Below are 19,912 nucleotides of genomic sequence, written 5' to 3' on the forward strand. Positions count from 1 at the left end.
ATAAACACAGAGAGTGCACTGGAGAGAAGAGAGAGAGCTAGTGAACTATTTCTACTCCTTCCCTTTGAAACTCACAAACATCAGTATATAATTCTCTGTTAATCCATGCCTGTAAAAAATTGCTTTCAGATAAAACAGAAACAGAGGCATGAACAAAGCAGTTCAACCACATCAGTAAAGGGTTAGCTTCAAAACACCTGTCTGAATTGAAAACATTTAAATAGCAACATTATTAAACTAAATCTGTGTTAAAACTATACAAAGAGCAATTCTGAAATGAGATAAAGCTTAGCACAGTTCCCACTCCCACAGCCTTTTCTTTTTGCCTCTGCTAGCAGAGCTTCTCTCCCTGAGCCATCCAAGGGTCCTGGGATGTGAGTGTGGCCAGGGGGGATCAATAACCTTGTCAGTACACTGTGTGTGTTTACATTGCACTATTTTTTTTGTTTGTTTTTATTTTTTGTACCAAGGCTATTTGCTTCTCTCACCTAAGGTCCTGAGAGCAGCAACCCTGGAACACTGCTGGGTCTGTTGGGAACTTTGTTTACTCCAAAAGGGGGAGAGATTGACATGGTTGGGAAGAACCTTCTCTTAGAGGAACTTCTAAATACCAAGTTCTTCCTGTCAATGATGATGAAGAACAAGGAGAAAACAACTCACTGAAATCCTGGAGCCATGTAAAAGAAGACATCAGTACAGATGCTGCCCAGTAAGCAGAAAAATGTTCCCTGCAGGTTCCTCTCCTCTGTTCCTATATAGCCCATCCAATTCTTAGCCTGAGGAAAAAGAGGCTGAGGGGAGACCACCTGAAAGGAGGTGGGGGTGAGGTGGGTCTTGGTCTCTTCTCCCAAATAACAAGCAAGAGAACAAGAGGAAACAGCTTCAAGTTATGCCAGGGAAGGTTTAGACTGGATATTAGGAACAACTTGCCAGGCACAGGCTGCCCAGGGCAGGAGTGGGGCCACCATCCCTGAAGGGATTTAAAAGCCATGCCATGTGGTGCTAAGGAACGTGGTTTAGTGGTGGCCTTGGCAGTGCTGAGTTAATGGTTGGACTCAATGACCTTTTCCAACCAAAACTATTCTGTCACTCTGTGTGTTCCAATCACTTTCACTGGGCACGAGGTCTGAAAAGCCCCAGGTAAGTTCCCAGTATCTCTCCACCTACCTGTCTGCTACATTTAACTTCAAGGCACTTCCAGATCTGCAATGTGACACATTTTGAATGTTGGTTCTGCTCCATTTCCAAATATCACAGGACAGTCACAGAGGAGCAAACACAACCCTCTGAATTCACTTGAAAACTGTCAGGCCAGGGAATATTCACATGGAGAAAATCCTACAAGGCTTATTTTCTCCTGTCCTACAATTCATCTGACTGAAGTTCAGTGTAGGAATAGAAGTGATAAGCTTCCTGTATTAAAATCCATGGACATTATAATTTCCTTAGGACATACACAGATCTCTACAACAAAAAATTGCATTATGAGATGCAAAAAGCAACTGAGGCAGCTTTAATAAAAGATCACCTTAAGCCTAACCTTTAATCTAGAATAGAATCTTTCATTATTCAATCTTTTATCAAAATGGGTTTCCAGAGACACAGGAAAAAAATCCCTGTAAAGAAGGAAAAAATAGAAAGAAAAATAAAAAGCCCTCCCTTAAAAAAGTTGGAGTACAAAAAGCATCCGTAATCATTCTATGAAGTAGGAAACTTGGGTAATTCCTTGTTCTAGAGACATAATACACAGCCTGCTCTGGTCAGGTATAAAATTATCATCCCTCAAAACCATTTTCACAACTTCAGTTGTCACTGACTACTTGAGGAGGAACATGTCTGTGCCTCTCTCTGTAAAGGCAAAATGACAGGCATGTTCCTTCTAGATGAGCAAACTAACAGGAGACAAAGCAGAACAATCCCCCTTCATTAACTCTGAATTTTCATCTCTCATTAAATTTCATTAAGCCTTATATTAGCATCTGACACCCTGCTTTGTGTCCTTTTCTGCTTTCTGTTTCTGAGGTGGGAACTGGGTGCAATATAAGGCTCTACCCTCTAAGAGTCCCAGCAGATGCCTTCAGAGATTTGATGTCTTCCACCTGAATATACCTTGCACTCTTGCAAATATTGGCTACAATCCATCAGCTGGGTGTTAACAGGACCCAAACTATGCACGTGCATGTAAAATACAAATGCCAAAATTACAAAAACAAAGGGAAGTTTCTTAGGTCATGTTATTTCATACTATGAGTTAGTTCAAAACATTCCTAAGCCTAAATGCTACTCAGAAATCACCTGCTGAAAACTACTACTATTATTTCTAATCCCACTGACTCTGTTCACAGTGATTTCCTTACTGGGAAATGATCAAAACTCAGACCTGGTGAGTAATTACCACAGATAATCCTTAATTGAATGAGACATTCTCAACCACATTTTGTATACAATTTTCCAGGAGGGTTTTTTTCTTTATGTTTGCAGAGTTGTTCTTAAGGAAGACACTGATGCTAGTTCTTCTTTTAAAAACAGGATGATTAAACCATTTCTAGTGCAGCACCTTTAAAATCCAAGAGTTAAGCCCTGAACTCAAGTTTGTCAAATTAAGGAGAAAAAAACCACTAAACCACTTGTGTTCTCTAAAGCAATGTCAGCTGGAGCTCAAGGAAACAAAAAGAAGCAAGCAAGGAGAGGTAGATTTTTACTACAACTTAAACAGGTTTGTTTTGTTTTGTAGTAATGCAGAAGCAAAATAAAAAGAAACACTTGAAAAGAGACAGTGAGACTATGAAGGCTGACCCACCATGATTCTATTTCCAGGTTTTTAGTCCTCAGTAATTAGCTTAGAAACCTAAAAAAAAATATAAAAATACTCATACTGCATTCAACAAGACAGACAACTACTCTTCATATAACCTCTGCGTTCCCTTGGAACCTTGTCTAGTCATAATTATAAAGACTAAAATTTTCTATTTGAGCATGTAAACTCCTGTGATTACTAGCTCCTGTCCATTAAAAAAAATACCATGATTATAATATCTAATTAAGGAATTACAGAATAATTGAGGTTGGAAGAGACCTCTGGAGACCATCCTGTCTAAACTACTCCCCTTGATGAAGGTTTCACTACAGCAGGTTGCTCAGGGGTAGTTCCATTTTGAGTATCTCCAGAGAGGGAGACTCCACAACCTCTCTGGACAACAGCCCCAGCTCTCTCAGCCTTTCCTCATAGAGGAGATGCTCCCATCCTTCATCATCTTCATACCCCTCCACCAAGCACTCACCATTGGAGATATTTCTTGTCCTAGAGAGAGAGGATCTGGACACAGTATTCTGGATGTGTCTCACCAGTGCTTAATAGAGGAGAAGGACCACTTCCTTGGCCTTTTGGCAACCCCCCTCCCCATGCAGGCCAGGATATCACTGACCTTTGCATCAAGGCCTCACAGCTGATTCATGTTGAACTTGGTGCCCACCAGGACCCCCAGGTCCTATCCTGCCAAGCTGCTTTCCAGCTGGCTGGCCCCCAGCAGGTACTGGTGTCTGCAGCTGTTCCTCCCAGGTGTAGGACCTTGCACTTCCCTTTGAAGTAATGAGATTCCTAATGGCCTGTTCTTCCAGCCTGACAAGGTCCCTCTGGATGGATAGCAGCACACCCATCCAGTCTATCAGCCACTCCTCACAGCTTTGTGTCATCTGCAGTCTTGCTGAGGGTGCTTTCTACCCCATTATTCAGGGCATTAATGAGGAGTCTAAGCAGTAATGGTCACAGCATCAGCCTCTGAGGTGCAACATTAATGACTGCCCACACAGAGAACAGATTATGAGTGGCATGTATTGATAAACATGGACACAAGAGTCAGCAGTCAGTTGGCAAATGATGAGAAATGTCTTGCTACACCTAGACCAGAAAGCCAGCACACTGGTGAGGCTGTACTAGAGATGACCAGACAGCTGGAGACCCACAGCAAAGCTACAGCATGTCAACACTGCCAACAGGAAACCAGACAAACATACACACAATGAGGGAAACAAGACAAAGGACAGCAATGACAGACTGAACCCAGCAAGCTTCTGAGGAAAAGATGACATGATCTTTTATGATGAGAGTACAAAAACTTTGCTTAAAAGCCAGTTTATTGTCATCAATCAAGAGGAATCCAACAGTCATAGTGACAACTTTATAGCCACTGTCCCTCATCCTCATCACAAGTGACCCAGGCCAGACAGAAGCCTTGGTGTTGGTGAGCATGTGGCTATCAGAATGAGTGGCATCTGTGACAGGAGTGAAAGTGAGTGACAAGAGACTCTAAACCCATCACCCTTCCTTCTAATAATGCCTTGCATTCAGTTTCCTCACATTAAGTTCCTGAAGTCTTTCACATTTCCACTGTTTTAAATACACCACCTGTGCTCAAGAGTCTTCTCTGTTTAGATCAATTTTGTTGATTGTGCCATTCATCCTCACGACCCTCACTCTCTGAGTTTCAGAACACACTATTGGGGTAACTGTTCCTACCTTGGCTATCCAAAGACTGGTAAGGACATGGTTTAGATCCCCTCCTGTGTCTGATATCTGAATGAGGGAAGAGTCATAAATCCACTGAGTTAGCAGAACCCAGGTATCAACTATACTCTTTACCAGTATGGGGTGTTACTAGCACAGAAGAAGGTAAATTACATCTTTTACTTCCTCCCTGACAACTGCAGGTGTCAGTCCTGAATTCTCCTTCCATTCCAAAAGTTCCAAGAGTCCTTATATATTTCTATAACACACAGTTGAACTCCTTGGCTCCATGCCTACTGTACTCATCTTGTGCTTTTCTCTTACACACTGGAATCCAGAATGTGTGAAATTCTGCACGATTCACTCTCACATCCTTCACCTGCCTTCCCATCCACATAGACAAACACTTCAGAATTTTATTCTCTACTTTGCAAAGGCCCCATCTGCTGAACCTATACAAGGCACTACAGTCTGAACATCTGTCCCAACTGCACTGTAAAATACTTTCTCCCCCAAAACATTGCATACAGACATACCCAACACAAATTGAAAAATAAATTTTAAAATACCATAATGTTGCAAACAATACATTACACAGGAGAATTACAAATGTACACCCAATAAAATCTGCAAATATATCTTAAAAAAACTCCCATGAGAACTTCTGTTTTAACTAATATACACCAATGGAACAATACAAATTTATTGTAGTTGGTGAGTCCTTAAATTACTCATTTTCAAGAACTGAGGCAAAGGACTAAACATCAAACTGGAGTGTTTCCCTCCCCAGTACTCTCTTTCAGAAGCAGAGCTCAAATCTCAAGTCCATTTTTAACACAATCTTTGCACAGATGATCTTTTTTCTGATTGGAAGAAACACCAGTATGGAAAGCCTCACTTTTTCACAAGATCAGTGTTTTAACCATTATGGAAAAAGTCCTTGCTTAATAAACTATGAAATTTAGCAGCACGTAAGGAAATGAATAAATACATTGAGATACACAAAAAAGGGTGTCAGAGGAGTGTTCTTTCTGCTGGGATGTTCTCAGCCCATTATTGGGCCACACTAAACATACACATTTTCCATCAGTGCTCTGATTCCAGGAAATAACAAAAAGACTTTTTTTAAGACTGAAACTTCAAGCTCATGCATAGCTATACGTACTCCAGAAAACCCAGAAAAAACAGACCTTTCAAATGACAGCTTGATATAGAAGCAAAACTAAGTTTCTACACCAATATAGCTGTGTTATGCAGCAGTGCTCAGCAAATAAATATCTTCTGAGCAAAACAAATAATATCCAGCCTTGGGTTGGACGACTACAATACATTTGATAAACTGGCTTAGTGTAACCACTGTTTAGAAATCAATTAATGAATTAACAACTTCTGGTATTTCCAATTTTTTGAGTGCATCAGTATTTCCACTGTTAGCTTGCATGGATGCAAAGAGGGAAAAGCTCAGCACTTTGTTTTTAATATAAAAAGTGTGTGTCTGTGTATAAACATACAAACAGGTATAAAAAGCAATAAATTATTTCATTACTTTCCATATGCTACTGCCATTCTTAACACTGCACATCACTTTTCCTGTAAAAACCCCAAATGAGAAGAAATGAAGAGCATCCTTACCTTAATGTTGCAGGCTTGTTCCATCAGTCGTCTGGCGTTCTCTTCAGCTCTGTACCTCTTTGGCAACTGAACCCTGAAGAACTTCAAAGCTCCTTCAAAATCAGCTTGTAAGAGGTCCTCTTTTGATGTCTGTAATTAAACACAGGGAACTGCCATAAACCCTCAGAACAATGCAGGTGTGTTCTTTTCCTGGATTTGTCATCCACTGAACGTATTCCAAACCACCAAAATTCACATTAGCTCAAACACATCCCTGAAATCAGTGCTCTTAGCCCTGTCTTATAAAACCAAACAGATGTTAAAGAATATTTGAGGAATCCCTAGAAAAGAGACACAACCAGAGGACTGTAACACATTAATGTGTTTTATCCTTCTGTACCTGCAGGGTGAGAAAGGGATTCTTGTTCAGCCTGTCAAGACGTCAATCAAGTGAGGAGCAAAACAAAAAAGCAAGGAGAATTCATAATATTTTCTAGAGATTTTGTGCATTAGACCATTGCTGAGTCTCATAATGCTGCCATAAGAAGACAATGTATATGTGTGTGCATATGTATATTTACACGTATGGTTGCAGACACAAACAGTAGAAGGAGAAATACGGATGACTCACAAGAGGCATCAGCAAGTTAATGTGCAGAAGTCTGTGAACAATTCCTCAAAGAACACTCTGCCAGAAAAAGTTTTGCATGTTTATTTCCCCATGTCTGATAGTACTGTGCCTCTCGCTGTGGTATTAAGACTAATAGGTCAGAAAAACCTTCAGTATTGATCCAGTTCTGCTGCTGACAGAGTAGTATGATTCACAGAGACAAATGTATGCACCTTGGGATTTACCAACAAGTACACCAAGAGATCTACCAGATAGAAAATACCAGGATAGCTCCTTTAAAATGTTCACAGTATATCTGTGTCCAGACAAGACATTTAGAACAATCTCAAAAATGTGAATTTTAAGATCTCTAACCCAGAAAGACTCAGGAAAAATGTGTCAATGGAGACTACTGTAGTGCAGCAGTATTGCTACAAATATCCCAGAAACAGCAGGTACCTCTGGTTAATTGCCAAATTAATTGCTCACGTCAACCACCACCATTTTCATGTGTTCATTATTATTCTCCACTTCTCAGGAGTAATGCCCTTTGTAATTTTTTGCCTTGTTATAGGCCATAAGTGCACCAGATATACATAGTTTCTAAATTAGATTCTTAACTCCATTCTCATCCATTCCACATCCTTTGGTAATACTGTTACTTCTCTTGGATGTTAAATTTGTTTCAACTAAATAAAAACAAGTATTGTTATTACTACAATGCAAAGAAAATCTTACTTTTATTTATGAATCCTCACTATATACCCTACAAATTTGCATCACTAGCTCATTAAATGAAAAGAATTATGTCTGCTATGTAAAAGCTCTTCTTAAATGTACAAAAAATGTGTTTCCCCAAGCAAACTGAATTTCAATATGGTGCTGCAGATAAATACCAGTAATACTAAAACCTAGTTTGATAAATTCCACTCCTGAAAATACTACAGCACCCTATACAGAGAGTTTATAAAAATATAACAATTTACCCACACATTAATATGATGGGGGAAGGGGTTTCTGAAGATATTTAAATTAGGTACCAAACCTGCAATAGACACAGAAGTTAAGGGGGTATTTTCATGGTTACCCAGCACCTTTGATGGTGAAGACCATGAAGTGACATCAGAAGTGTGCTTAATCAAGAGTCTGTGAGGAAAAGATCTACATCCTGCATCTTTACCTATCACTCTGTGTATTTTTGGAGAATACCTTAATACCCTAATGGGCACTCCATTGTAGTCTTTGCTACCTTAATCACAAGGAACGAGCAAGGAGATCTATTAGATCCTCCCTTCATTCGAAGCCACAGAAGCTGCTGGGTTGTGGGAGGTGGCGAAGTTAATGTGGGTGATTAGAAAGGAATGTTCTGATGAAGTTACCTCAGAAGGAAGGGCAGAAAATTACTGGGAAAAACCCCAGAAAAATACTGGACCTTGTTGGGAGGAACCTGGGATAAATAAGACCCTCAGATGAATAGTTTGTCTCAGCAAGAATAACTTTTAAGTGTATGAATACATCACAAATGGTGACAGAATTGGGTCTAGATTAAAAGCAGGTGTCAGTCTGTTCCGGTGGCATAGTTTGGTTGAACTAAAGAGGAAAAGAAAAAAACAGTGCACACCCTCCAATTACCTCTGCTTGAGCAACCAAGAACTAGAGATGGGGAATTCTCTTACAGCAGAATGGGAAGGTGTTCTGGTTGTGCTTAGACACCTACTGGAAAAACAAGGTCAGGATTTAGACAGTACAGTCCTGAAACAACTGCCTTTATGGGCCAAGGAACAGGAGCCCTCTTTGACCTCTCAGAATGTCTGTGATTCTGAGGTATGGGACAGAATCGGGGTCCGATTATGGGACCTGGCAACGCGCTATGATAAAAGCACCACAGCTTTGGTGGGACCGTGGCCAACTCTTTCTGAAGCCTTAAAAAGTGACATGGGGTAAAAGCCTCCTAACAGTGGCTGCTCCGTGGTGTCGGAAGCAGTTAATTTGCTACAGCCTGGCGAGGCTGCAGCTCCTTTAATGTGACACCGATTTCACCCATGGTATTCAGATGCGGGATCGCTCTGTCCCCGTCGTCCCGGAGACGCTCTCCGAGCATTTTCCCTTTGATCCCGGAGGGATAGATCCGAAGCGGGATCCGAACTTTCCCTTCCCTCCCCCGCGTCTGGTAACGGACCGGCACCAGGGCCGGGTGCGCCTGCGGGAGAGGAGCGGTGGGACGGCTCGCAAAATGGAGGCACTGATGGACGTGGAGCCCTCAGATCGCAGGTGCTGAGAGACTCATCCGCCATACACGGGCCCTGCTTCTCCCTGAAGGACGCAGTGTGTCCGCTCCGGTGCCGTGACACCGGAGAGTGTGTCCGTACCGGTGCCGTGACACCGGAGAGTGTGTCCGTACCGGTGCTGTGACACCGGAGGCTCTGTCTTAAAACACAGAGCAGCGGAGGTGAAGGGTCTCAGGTATCAGGAAGTGCCCCACCACCACCATGTGGCCGCTGGGCAGCCAGGAGCGAAGCGGAGAGGAGAGAGGAAAGGGGAAAGTAAAGAGAGAAAAGAGACGAGGAGAGGAGGGAAGAGGAGAGGAGAAGGGAGAGGAGAGGCGAGGTGAGTCGAGGAGGGGAAAGGATGGGTGGGGAGGGAACGGAAGGGGAAGGGAGGGGACGGGACGGGATGGTTGGGGACGAGTGGGGAAGGGAGAGGAGGGAACAGGCGAGGAGAGGAGAGGCGCGGAGAGAAGAGGTGAGGTGAGGAGGGAAGGGGACGGGTGGGCTAAGAATTTAAATACAACCCTCAGATGAATAAAGTTTGTGTCAGTAAGGGTTACTTGTGAGTCTGTGAATTATGTGCCACACGGGGTCATCGCTTCAGGGACACAAGAAAAGCTGCTTTCAGGATGCTGATGAGAATGTTCAGCTTTGAACACTATTGCACTTTGATTTTGTCCACAAGAAGAATTGGCAGGAGGACCATTTGGCTGTGACTTAACCAGACAAGACAGATGTAGAGCTGACAGAAAGCTGGTGCAGTTGCCTATCTCATGTTTCCAACCCACTCCTGAAGGCAGCTATGACCAACACATCCATCTCCTCTTCCCAACATCAGATTTCTCCTAGATGAGTTTTACTGTGCTGAGATATGCTCTTGCCACAGCTGAGACTATGTGATTTCCTATCCATAATGGGCTGTATTTCAGATGAGCTGCCAGCTGCAGAGTGCTGGGAGCAGCCAGCACCCAGGACCACTGCCAAAGCCCACCTTGCCAAAGCCCCTCCTGAGCAAAGGGCAGCAGGGGAATGTGTACTGAAAAGCAATAAATGGCTTGATAACCACTGTACTTGAGAACCATTTGTCTCCTTCCCTCTCTGTGATGCCAGCAGCTGTGGGCACTACACAGTTCCAGCAGATTTCCCTATGATTCTATGCCCAGGGAAGTAGTGGATTCTCCGTCCCTGGAGATATTTCAAAAGAGACTGGATGTGGCACTCAGTGCCATGGGCTGGGAACTGCAGCAGTAGTGGATCAAGGGTTGGACCTGATGATCTCTGAGGTCCCTTCCAACCCAGCCAATTCTATGATTCTATGACACTGAGAATGGTGAGACACTGGCCCAGCTTGCCCAGAGAAGCTGTGGATGCTCCATCCTTAGAAGTCTTCCAAGACCAGGCTGGATGAGGCTTGGAGCAACCTGGTCTAGTGGGAGGTGTTAGGTCCCTAGGTGTTAGGAGGGGAAAGGTCCCTTCCAATCCAAACCAATCTGTGATTCTATAAACTCCAAATTCACCCTTTTTGGAGACGTGGCCTTTCCAGTCTCCTGTTCCTCATGCCATTACTCCTCCCTCATACTCTTCCAAACCTCAGCCCCCCAACAAAACTCTAACCCCAACCAAACTAAACCCCATTTTTGCTGCTGCTCTTGGTTCTGCACTGAGGGTTTGTGGATATGGCAGTGCTGGCAGCCAACAATATCCCAGTCCAGGATTCCAACAGAGTGGGAAGGTGTTTGCAATGAAAACTCCTGGACAGTTGCTCCCAGTAGAAAACAAGCAAAAAACACATTTTGCCAAAGTTTTGCATATTATCAGGAACTGAGATACCTTAATTTTTGGCAAGAATTCCTCCTAGAGGTTCTGGTTGGATGTTTTGCTTTAATTTTTATATAGTTTTTAGCTTGGTATTTTTGGTTTGTTTTTTTTTTAAAGTTACCATAATGTATTGAGTGTTATGAACTTTATTTTAGAAATTGGAGGAGGAAAAACAAAACTGAAAAATATAATAATGAATAATAAAACTACCCTGCCAAACTACAGAAAAATAGATGTACCGGTAGATGTACCCATAGGACTTCATTTAAAAATAAATACAAGAAAAGAAGAAGCAAATAGGTCAGGAAAACAGCAATTATATGTAAAATATTTAAAGTCAGATTTAATTCTCTCCTAGGCTTCTGCTTGAATCACTGTTGTAATGATATTTTAACAAATGTTAACAAATTACTCTCCTAAAATCGTATCTACTGAGAATTTTGAAGTCTCAACCCTAAAAAATATTTAGTCAATGAAAATCCCATAAGAATAATGGTGAATCATGGAAAGGAGAGTTTATGTGGTAACAATTTGCTGAACTAAGATAATAATTACTAAGAATGTCAAACCATCACCACATCATATTATTCAATAAAATGAGAGGTAGAGCCTATACTGCCCAGTTCTTTCTCCTTTCCTGAATATTTTAACTTCATTAAAATAATCACTTGATCTAAAAATTATTTTCATCATTAAAATCACAAAAAAACAAGTAACAGTAAAGTGTGCCCAGGTGGCAGTGTGCCCAGGTGGCCAAGAAGGCCAATGGCATCCTGGCCTGGCTCAGGAACAGCGTGGCCAGCAGGTCCAGGGAAGGGATTCTGCCCCTGTACTCAGCTCTGGTGAGGCCACAGCTTGAGTCCTGTGTCCAGTTCTGGGCCCCTCAGCTCAGGAAGGAGATTGAGGTCCTGGAGCAGGTCCAAAGGAGGCAACTGGGCTGGTTAAGGGACTCGAGCACAGATCCTATGAGGAGAGGCTGAGGGAGCTGGGGGTGTTGAGGCTGGAGAAGAGGAGGCTCAGGGGAGACCTCATCACTCTCTACAACTCCCTGAAAGGAGGTTGGAGCCAGGGGGGGGTTGGGCTCTTTTCCCAGGCAACTCTCAGCAAGACAAGAGGGCAGGGTCTCAAGTTGTGCCAGGGGAAGTTTAGGTTAGATATTAGAAAGAATTTCTTTACGGAGAGAGTGATCAGCCATTGGAATGGGCTGCCCAGGGAAGTAGTGGATTCTCCGTGTCTGGAGATATTTAAAAAGAGACTGGATGTGGCACTCAGTGCCATGGTCTAGCAACCGCAACGGTGGTTCAAGGGTTGGACTTGATGATCTCTGAGGTCCCTTCCAACCCAGCCAATTCTATGATTCTATGATTTTGAGAGTATCACTACCCATGCTGCACACTTAGTATACTTTCTGCAAGCTAATCCTCTTTAAAACCAGGGAGCAATATAAAACCATGGGCATGGAGTATAAAAGAAAATTTTAAATTGGCATCACTGGCATTCCAAGATTCAATTTCTTGACATTTTGGTATTTTAATCAATAAAACATAAAGACATCTCAGGAACCTTTTTGCAGCTGTTTGACGGGCAGAGATCTGTTAATTCATTGGATTGTGTCACTCAGCTCGTGGAACTCATCAACAACTTATTTCACGAAACCATCTGTAAGTTTAATGAACTGATAATTAAAGTTTGGCAGGTGCATTGCATTTTTTGCACTCAGGGCATTTATAATTCTTGGTGAATAATAATAATCCTATTTTTGGTTCAAATATATTTTTTTTAAACCAGGCAAAAGAGAAACTGTGACCAAAACATTATCTTTTAAAAGTCTCAGCTTGCTTTTTAGGGTTTGTCTACATATATCCTCCTCAGGTGCCCTTCCCACATCACCTAAATATTTCAATACATTTGTAAAATTATCTTACATGGATTAGTTGAAACTCTGGGAAAGAGCTTTCCCAGAGGTAATAGGGATGTTTTCAAACCTGAAGGTAAAGTTCTGGAAAACTGCAAATATTTAGAAAATAGTAATAGAATTTGAGAGACTTAAATGATGTTAATTTTGAAAAAAAATTGTTAGGTCAAATAATGTTATTACTACTTTCCCAAAAATATTTAGGAAAATGTGATTAAGACAAAGGACAATACCTTGGCCTTTATCTTTAATTTAATTTCTCTGTCTTTAATTATTAATTTTGCAGTCTCACTTAATACTGACTACATCTCCTTAAACACCTGGGAACTAATACAGCAGAAGAAATTCCAGATAGATCACACTACATTTTCTTAATTATTCTTCCCCCTTCACAGAAACAGATAAAGATTACTAATTTCCATAGAATTCTATGTTTATAGAATAGTATATAGTGTATATATATGCTTAGAATTTCTATAGAACATCAGTATAAAGTGCCAGTTTTATACTTTGATGAACATGTGTCAGGAACAAGCCCAGGTTAAAGGCTGAGAAGGATCTGGCCAAGCTCTACTCCACTACTTAGTATGCTATGTGTAAATCAAGAATGCTTGCAAGTTCCCTTACACTGATTTTTGTTCAGAACGTAACCTTTAATCTGTAACAGACCCAGATGCAGTTTTAAGTTCTTCAAAGAAGATATGCAATGGAAAATCAAGGTAGATGAGCTGTTTCTTCTAACCTGATAGTTCTGCTTCCACTGGTAGCAACAAGATCACAGCACTGCATGTTGTACAACTTTGCCCTTAAAGATGAGCCCCAGATGTGAAACCAGGTCCAGGACTCCAAGAGGATGAATTTGCCTTTCTGTGCTGCCAAGAAGGGCAAAGATGGATAAACTTGGGATCTAGGAAGGTTTGATGGGTAAAGCTACACTGCTACAGTTGAACTGGAATATTCTTCTAGCATACATCAAAATACTCCTTGTACTGGTGTTGTTTATGTCCATTTCTTTACTGTGAAAGCTATACAGTCAAAGTCATTTTTTCTAAATAAAATCTGTGCCCTTTGTTTATTGAAAATGTGTTATTAATGTTATTTAAAAAAAAAAAAAAAAAAGCTTGTGTGCAATGAGTTGGCATCCAGAAATATGACACTAATTTTGGGTACACCCAGTAGCATCCCTCTGCTCAATGCCTTACATGTAGCTGCAGACTTACAGAGGTAAGGTTCATTCTGCCAGATAAAATGCTGATGAACGTGGCTAGGTGAAAACACAAAATCTACAAGCTTCATCCACTCATGGTCGCCCCAGAGGGTTAAAGAATTAGTGCTGTTTCACTCGAGCACCATTGCAGTTAGCTGGTGCAGTGAGTAGGTGATCCGAATTTTTCTAAGGGTGGTATCAAGGTTGTAGATCCTCACACCACCTTGTATCTGCCCATTTGCTCCCACAACGATGGCAAGGGAGAAGCTTAGGCTTGTAAAAAAGAATCCAGTTCTTAATTTTATGAAACACCAAGGTTTTGAAGTATCTTTAGTTCTGATTAAAATACAAATTCTTAGTCCTTAGAGATTTCTCATTTTTAAAAAATCATCAGCATCAGAGTCTCTCCTCCTGTGTGGAAGTGATTTATGTCAAAAGGGATGTATGTCAGGAGAGGTATATTTAGCTAATAAAACCTGTCAGGGAATCATATTGAGTCCACAAGCATTATTTGTATTGTTTTGTCTTTTCCTCCTTTTCTAATATACAATATTAGGCCATTGAGCAAAGTGAAGCTGCCTGGGTGATGAAGTGTGCTAAATTCCCTGGTACTCTCCTCCTGGAGAGCCAAATACAAAGCCTGATTAAGTCAAGTGAAAAAGAGCTTAGTGGTTTTGTCTCTGCTTTCCTTAAGCTCATCACTGAACAATTTAGAACGATTTGGCAGTCCTGGCCCAAGAGACCATCAGCACTGAAGCAGCAGGATGGGATGGAGGAGTCTTTCAGTACACTTGGAACGTGTAATGCTTTGTAAGCATTACTCTAGGAGGTAACCTGGAGTAATGCTTACAAAGATACAACCACGTGTTACTAGCCACTACACCCAGTTCTGCAAGAGACTGTAGATGGCCAAATTCATCTGCACTTTTACTAGCAATCAATCAGTTTGAGACTTATTATTATTATCATCATTATCATTATTATCATTATTATTATCTAACATGCCACAGCACAGGGACACTCTGGTTCAACCAACCACCTTTTTTTCCTTCTTTTACACTGAACATCATTTAATACACAGAGCACATTCACTGATGTGAGGGTAGCATAGTAGATGGGTGGGAGGACGTGTTTCAGTGGCACAGTTCCATATAACTACAATATAGGATTGCACAGGGTATGGAAATAGAGGAAAGGCTGGAAAACAGGACAGGATCAGAAATGAACTGCCTTTATATGCATCACAAAAATGACATCTTGGTGTACAAGGCCAGTGACCAAGTGCACCTTCAAGCCAGGTTTAGTTACAGTGCCCAGAGCACACCCAGCTAGGATTAGGTACTGAGTGTGGGTTCACCACTGTTTTGTGGCTCTGTGGAAATCATCACAGCACACTTCTCTGTACTCCACTAACATGCCACACCAATTTCAGGCCACTTCCCATACAGATATAATTTGCCATGACAGCTACAAACACCTTTAACAATTTATTTCCCAGACAATTCAACACTTGTATTTTAAATTTTCACACACAGTGTCAACTGCCTTTTCAAAACCAAACAGTAGAAAGCCAAAATACATCAACGTAACTTGATTTTTTATAAATGTTTAGAACTGATCTTTGATGTCACAAGAATAAAATTTGAAATGCTGAACACCAGTATTTAGAAGTAGACAGGGCATGCTGCTTACATGGAATAAGGATGAAGAACAAAAGCATTCATGGCTTTAAGAAAGGTGGTGTTGTGGTTTTTTTAGAAGGCACCCATGGCTGTGAACCCTCCAAGCTAGTTAAGGAGTGGCACTGATCCCTATTAGCAGGTCTAGTGTCCAGCTCTCCTGACTAACATGAAAAAAAGACTCGGTGCTTAGCAGATGGGTTATGAGAAGCTGAGAGGAAAAAAATAAGAGACCTCTCACGCCTCCATTCCATGTCAAGAATCCTGGTGGGGGGAGGAAAGGGAGGGGAAGCAGGTTTGTCGAGGAAGATGATAACTTGGCAATGGTTTAGTGTCAAGAAAATGTGATCTCACCGCAAGCAGCCGAGGCACAAACAGGCGATGCCCCATCCCCAGAAGTTCCAGCACCCGACACGCATACTCATTCACCAGCTTGCTCCTCTCGTCGTGCATGTCCTGGGACTTTTTGACAGGTGGTGTGAGCTTGGCAGCTGGGGTTTTGCAAGGTACCCCTTCATCCATTAGCAGGAAGTAATAAGAATCCAGATTGAGGAGAACAGGCTTTGAACTGCAATTTCGAAAAGTGGAAGGGGAGGAGAGGCCAGGCTTGAGATCCTGGGGATGGGCTCACCTACAGCAATGCCCGTGACTCTCTCTTTAGGAAGGGAAAAGGCTTTTTGCTAAGAATCAAGGAAAAATATGATCCGCCGTGCTGCCTCAGTCAGAGTCCGAAGTAAATTGGAAAAACAAACCCGAGAAAACATGGATCTAAAAACGTCCTTTAAAAAGCAGGAAAATGGCAGAAAATCAGTGCAGGCGACCTGGGATGGAAGCAGGGCAGTGGAAAGCTTTCCAGGGCCCAGGGTGCGTGGCTGTGTGTGCCAGCAGCAGCGAGAAGAGCAATAAAGCCAGGGCAGTCCCGAAGCTGCCCAGAGAAAAAGGATGAGCTCATTGCAATCCCTGCTCCCTGACAAACCCGGCGGCTGCCGCTGCTGCCGCTCGCTGGGAATCGGTAATGAAGGGGTAGCAAGGGGGGGCTGGGAGGAGGGGGCGTGAATGAGCATGCAGGGAGCGTCTCGGGGGAGAATGCTGTAATAAGAAGCCAATAGTGAGCGGCTGGAAGGCTGAGCTCCCCCTCCCTGTCTCCCTTCGATCTTTTGAAGGCTTTTTGCTGTTGAATCCCAGGCTCATGAAATATGAACTGCGGGGCTCTGCCATCCGATGGTTGGGAGGAACCCCGGCCTGCCAGCCCGTAGCATGACTTCTGGTCCATCTGCTTCCAAATGATGCAAATGCCGGCTCAGGGCAAGCTGGAGACAGACAGGTAGGGCAGGAACCCCCTCATCCCTTCCAGATGATGAGTGGGAGAGGGATAAGGATGTTGTGAGGAAGTGCTGGTGAGGGGAGAGCAGCATGCAGCATCCGAGAAGCTGAGAGCCACAGCCCATCTTTGCAGAGCCTGGGCAGGGCTGGATTAAATAGATGAAATAATGAGAATTTTGAGCCAGGTTTTCTTAGAATGCATTTCTAAATTTGGAGAGGATGGGGAGGGAGGGAGGGAGGGAATGATGTCAGCACACACGTTTGAATGGGTTCTCGAAATAAAGTGCACATTTGTAAGGAAAAGGCCATGATGTCACATCTTCAGCCACCTCGCATGGCTCCTGCAGAAGGAAGGGAGAGGCCAGGTGCCTCTGCCATCTGTCACAGCCAGCCCAGCAGGGATGACTTCATTTCACAGGTCTGGATTTCAGAAAGCAGGTTTTTGTGCTGCTTCATCTTCCAACTGCTGAATTCTAATATCAGCTCTGTAACAGAACCATTGCGTTTCCCCTCAGAGCCCAAGAAATATTTCATACCCAGCTAACAGGTAGAAAGGTGGTAATTTAAAAAATTGGGAGGGGCTCAATGGAGCTAAAGCACATTAATTGCAAAGATTTCTGCAAATCATATTTAACACTCAGTTTAACATGTCAAGAAAAAATCTGAAAATAATGTCAAGTAAAAGTCCATAGCACGGCATCATTGAATTGAAATAATAAACATGTTCATGAACAGTTAAAATATGACATTAATTTTCAGTTACCATGAACAAACCTAGGTAAGTACTTCAAAAAGCTGAGAAAATAAAATAAATAAAATAAAATAAAGAAAATAAAATAAAAAAATAAATGAAGTACCTTCAGTCTGACACATTACCCATACTGGATTCCTTTCAAACACAAAAACATTTTCTTGGATAGATTTTTCCTTTAAAAAAGGACATTATTACCAACAGTAGCCACACCCACACGGGTCACCTGGACTTCTGGTGACACATGAAGCAAGTGGGAAAGTGGCTAAAGCAGAACCAGCAGAAGTCAGAGGGCAAAGATGACTGAGAGTGTCAATGAGGCCTGAATGATTTACCCCCTGGTGATATGGGATTTAAGTCAATTAAAGCACCTGCAAACTTTGTGCTGTACTGCATAAGTTATTTCCTATCAATGGTCTTCTGAAAGCTGATTTAAGTATCTCAGGTTGTGAAACACTATTCTGCAGATGAAAAGCTTCCCTATGGACTTGTGACCCTTGAAGAGGTGGAGGCTGCAGGGATGAGGGATATTTACTTTTTCCAACACATGTTTCATTGAAGTCTAAAATTAAAGTGAAGATTGTGATGGGAACTCTCCTAGACTCACCAAACTCCCTTAGCATACAGTTCCAGAGATTTTGGTACCTGTCCTGTTATTATGTGCACAGGCAAACTCCTGATGCTGACCAGTTATCCACCACAGGTTAAACTTCCAGCTTACCAGTCTGTAGGGTGGAAGGGTTTAAAGGAAAGGAAGTAGCTCTTCATATTTTTTCTAAATTTTTAAAGTGTTTCTATCTAATCTGAACACACACTAGTGAGCAGGATACTCTACAAACAGTACATTCTATTTTCCACATGTGAACAAAAGGCATTAAAAAGGGAGAAAAAAGAGCACTGTGCTGTGTGTATTGGGAAGCAATTTACAGAACTGGACAGAAGCACAGGGGTGGACAGGCAGAGTCACTGGTGATTTGTGGGCCAAACAGGCAAGAGTACCAATAATTCAGAGCACCATCCATTTAAAAGCCTTAAATTATTTCTAGCATAAATCAGAGTGTAATAACTGGTCTGGTTTAATAAATAGCTAACTCTCATCCTTAGAGAAATTCAGGCTTGGTTCATTTTGGGTAAGGTCTGGGCTTAGTGATTATTAAATAAAGTCTTTAAGTCTAGAAAGTTCTAATAGGTTTCCATAGCTAGAGGCTAAAACCAGATTAATTCAGGTTAAGAAATAAGGCACAATTTTTGAAGAATGAGGAAGATTAACTACAGGCTGAGGTCCCCAGGAGATATGGTCTACTACCATAATTATGATTTTTACATCAGGCCTGCATATTTTGTGTAAAAAGTGGTCTCTACAATCTGAAGATTTCCAAGACTTGACCAAAAATTCCTTCATTATCATCAGAAATCCAATGCTCCTTAATTTTCAGGAATTCCTTTCACACAACATAGCAGTGAACTGTCATTTAGATTTGTAGTTTAAGACAATATACTTCCTACCCTTCTTAAATACTTCTGTGTCCTCATTGAACATACATCCTATTTTTTTATCCAAACCTGATGAAGAACTCTTTATCTGTGCCCTTTTCTTCAGAAAAGGAAACTGAAGTAAGTTTAGAAATGAAAACTGGCCCAAAAGGCAGTGACTTGGACACTAAGTCTTAGGGTAAACTCATTCTTTGATTTCTGTGTTGCAGGCTGTCTGATCCACAGTGCAGTTAAATTCTGGTTCTGGATTTCCTATCCATGAAATGTCTGCTCACCTGGTGCTGATGCAGCTGAGATCTGCCCAGGCTGACACAGCTGAGGTCCACTGAACTCAGAAGAAGTGGCTAATTGAAAAATAGTCTCTTAGCAAATAAAACCATCCAAGATATGACTTGAAATTATCTGTATTTTCTGAATTCTGTAGTGAGATATCAAAGATCATGATGGGGAGTCCTTTATAAATCTTTGGACTTTAAAAGGCACCAAATTAGAAGAACATATGGAACACAGCAGAACATAAGTGAGTGCACAAAGCCTGAACATAAATGTGTTAGTTTTGGGTGTTCATACTGGTTTAATACTCAGATAACAGTGTTCTCACTTGCATGTTTAACAAGGCATGACAACTGGCTGTAATATCTGGCAACCTGCCCACTGTGCATAATTTTAAACTGACAACCCTACATCAGCACTAGAGATTTCTCTCTCCCTCTCTGCTCCCTTTTTTTGTTCT

At 41.9% G+C, this 19,912-nt stretch overlaps 1 protein-coding gene across 4 annotated transcripts in view; it reads right to left on the reverse strand.

Annotated features, from left to right (window-relative positions):
- The window catches only part of RABGAP1L (RAB GTPase activating protein 1 like), a 239,136-nt gene that overhangs the window by 51,254 nt on the left and 167,970 nt on the right, over positions 1 to 19,912 (reverse strand). For 3 of the 4 annotated variants that reach the window (XM_030454812.1, XM_030454811.1, XM_030454813.1), the window contains exon 19: positions 6,137 to 6,265. In XM_030454812.1, the coding sequence (XP_030310672.1) occupies positions 6,137 to 6,265 (129 nt within the window). Of the gene's footprint in view, positions 1 to 6,136; positions 6,266 to 15,965; positions 17,094 to 19,912 lie in introns of those variants that run through there. The other variant, XM_030454814.1, reaches the window with a different exon arrangement.

Source organism: Calypte anna, chromosome 8, assembly GCF_003957555.1.
Source record: "Calypte anna isolate BGI_N300 chromosome 8, bCalAnn1_v1.p, whole genome shotgun sequence".
NCBI classification, from domain to species: domain Eukaryota; kingdom Metazoa; phylum Chordata; class Aves; order Apodiformes; family Trochilidae; genus Calypte; species Calypte anna.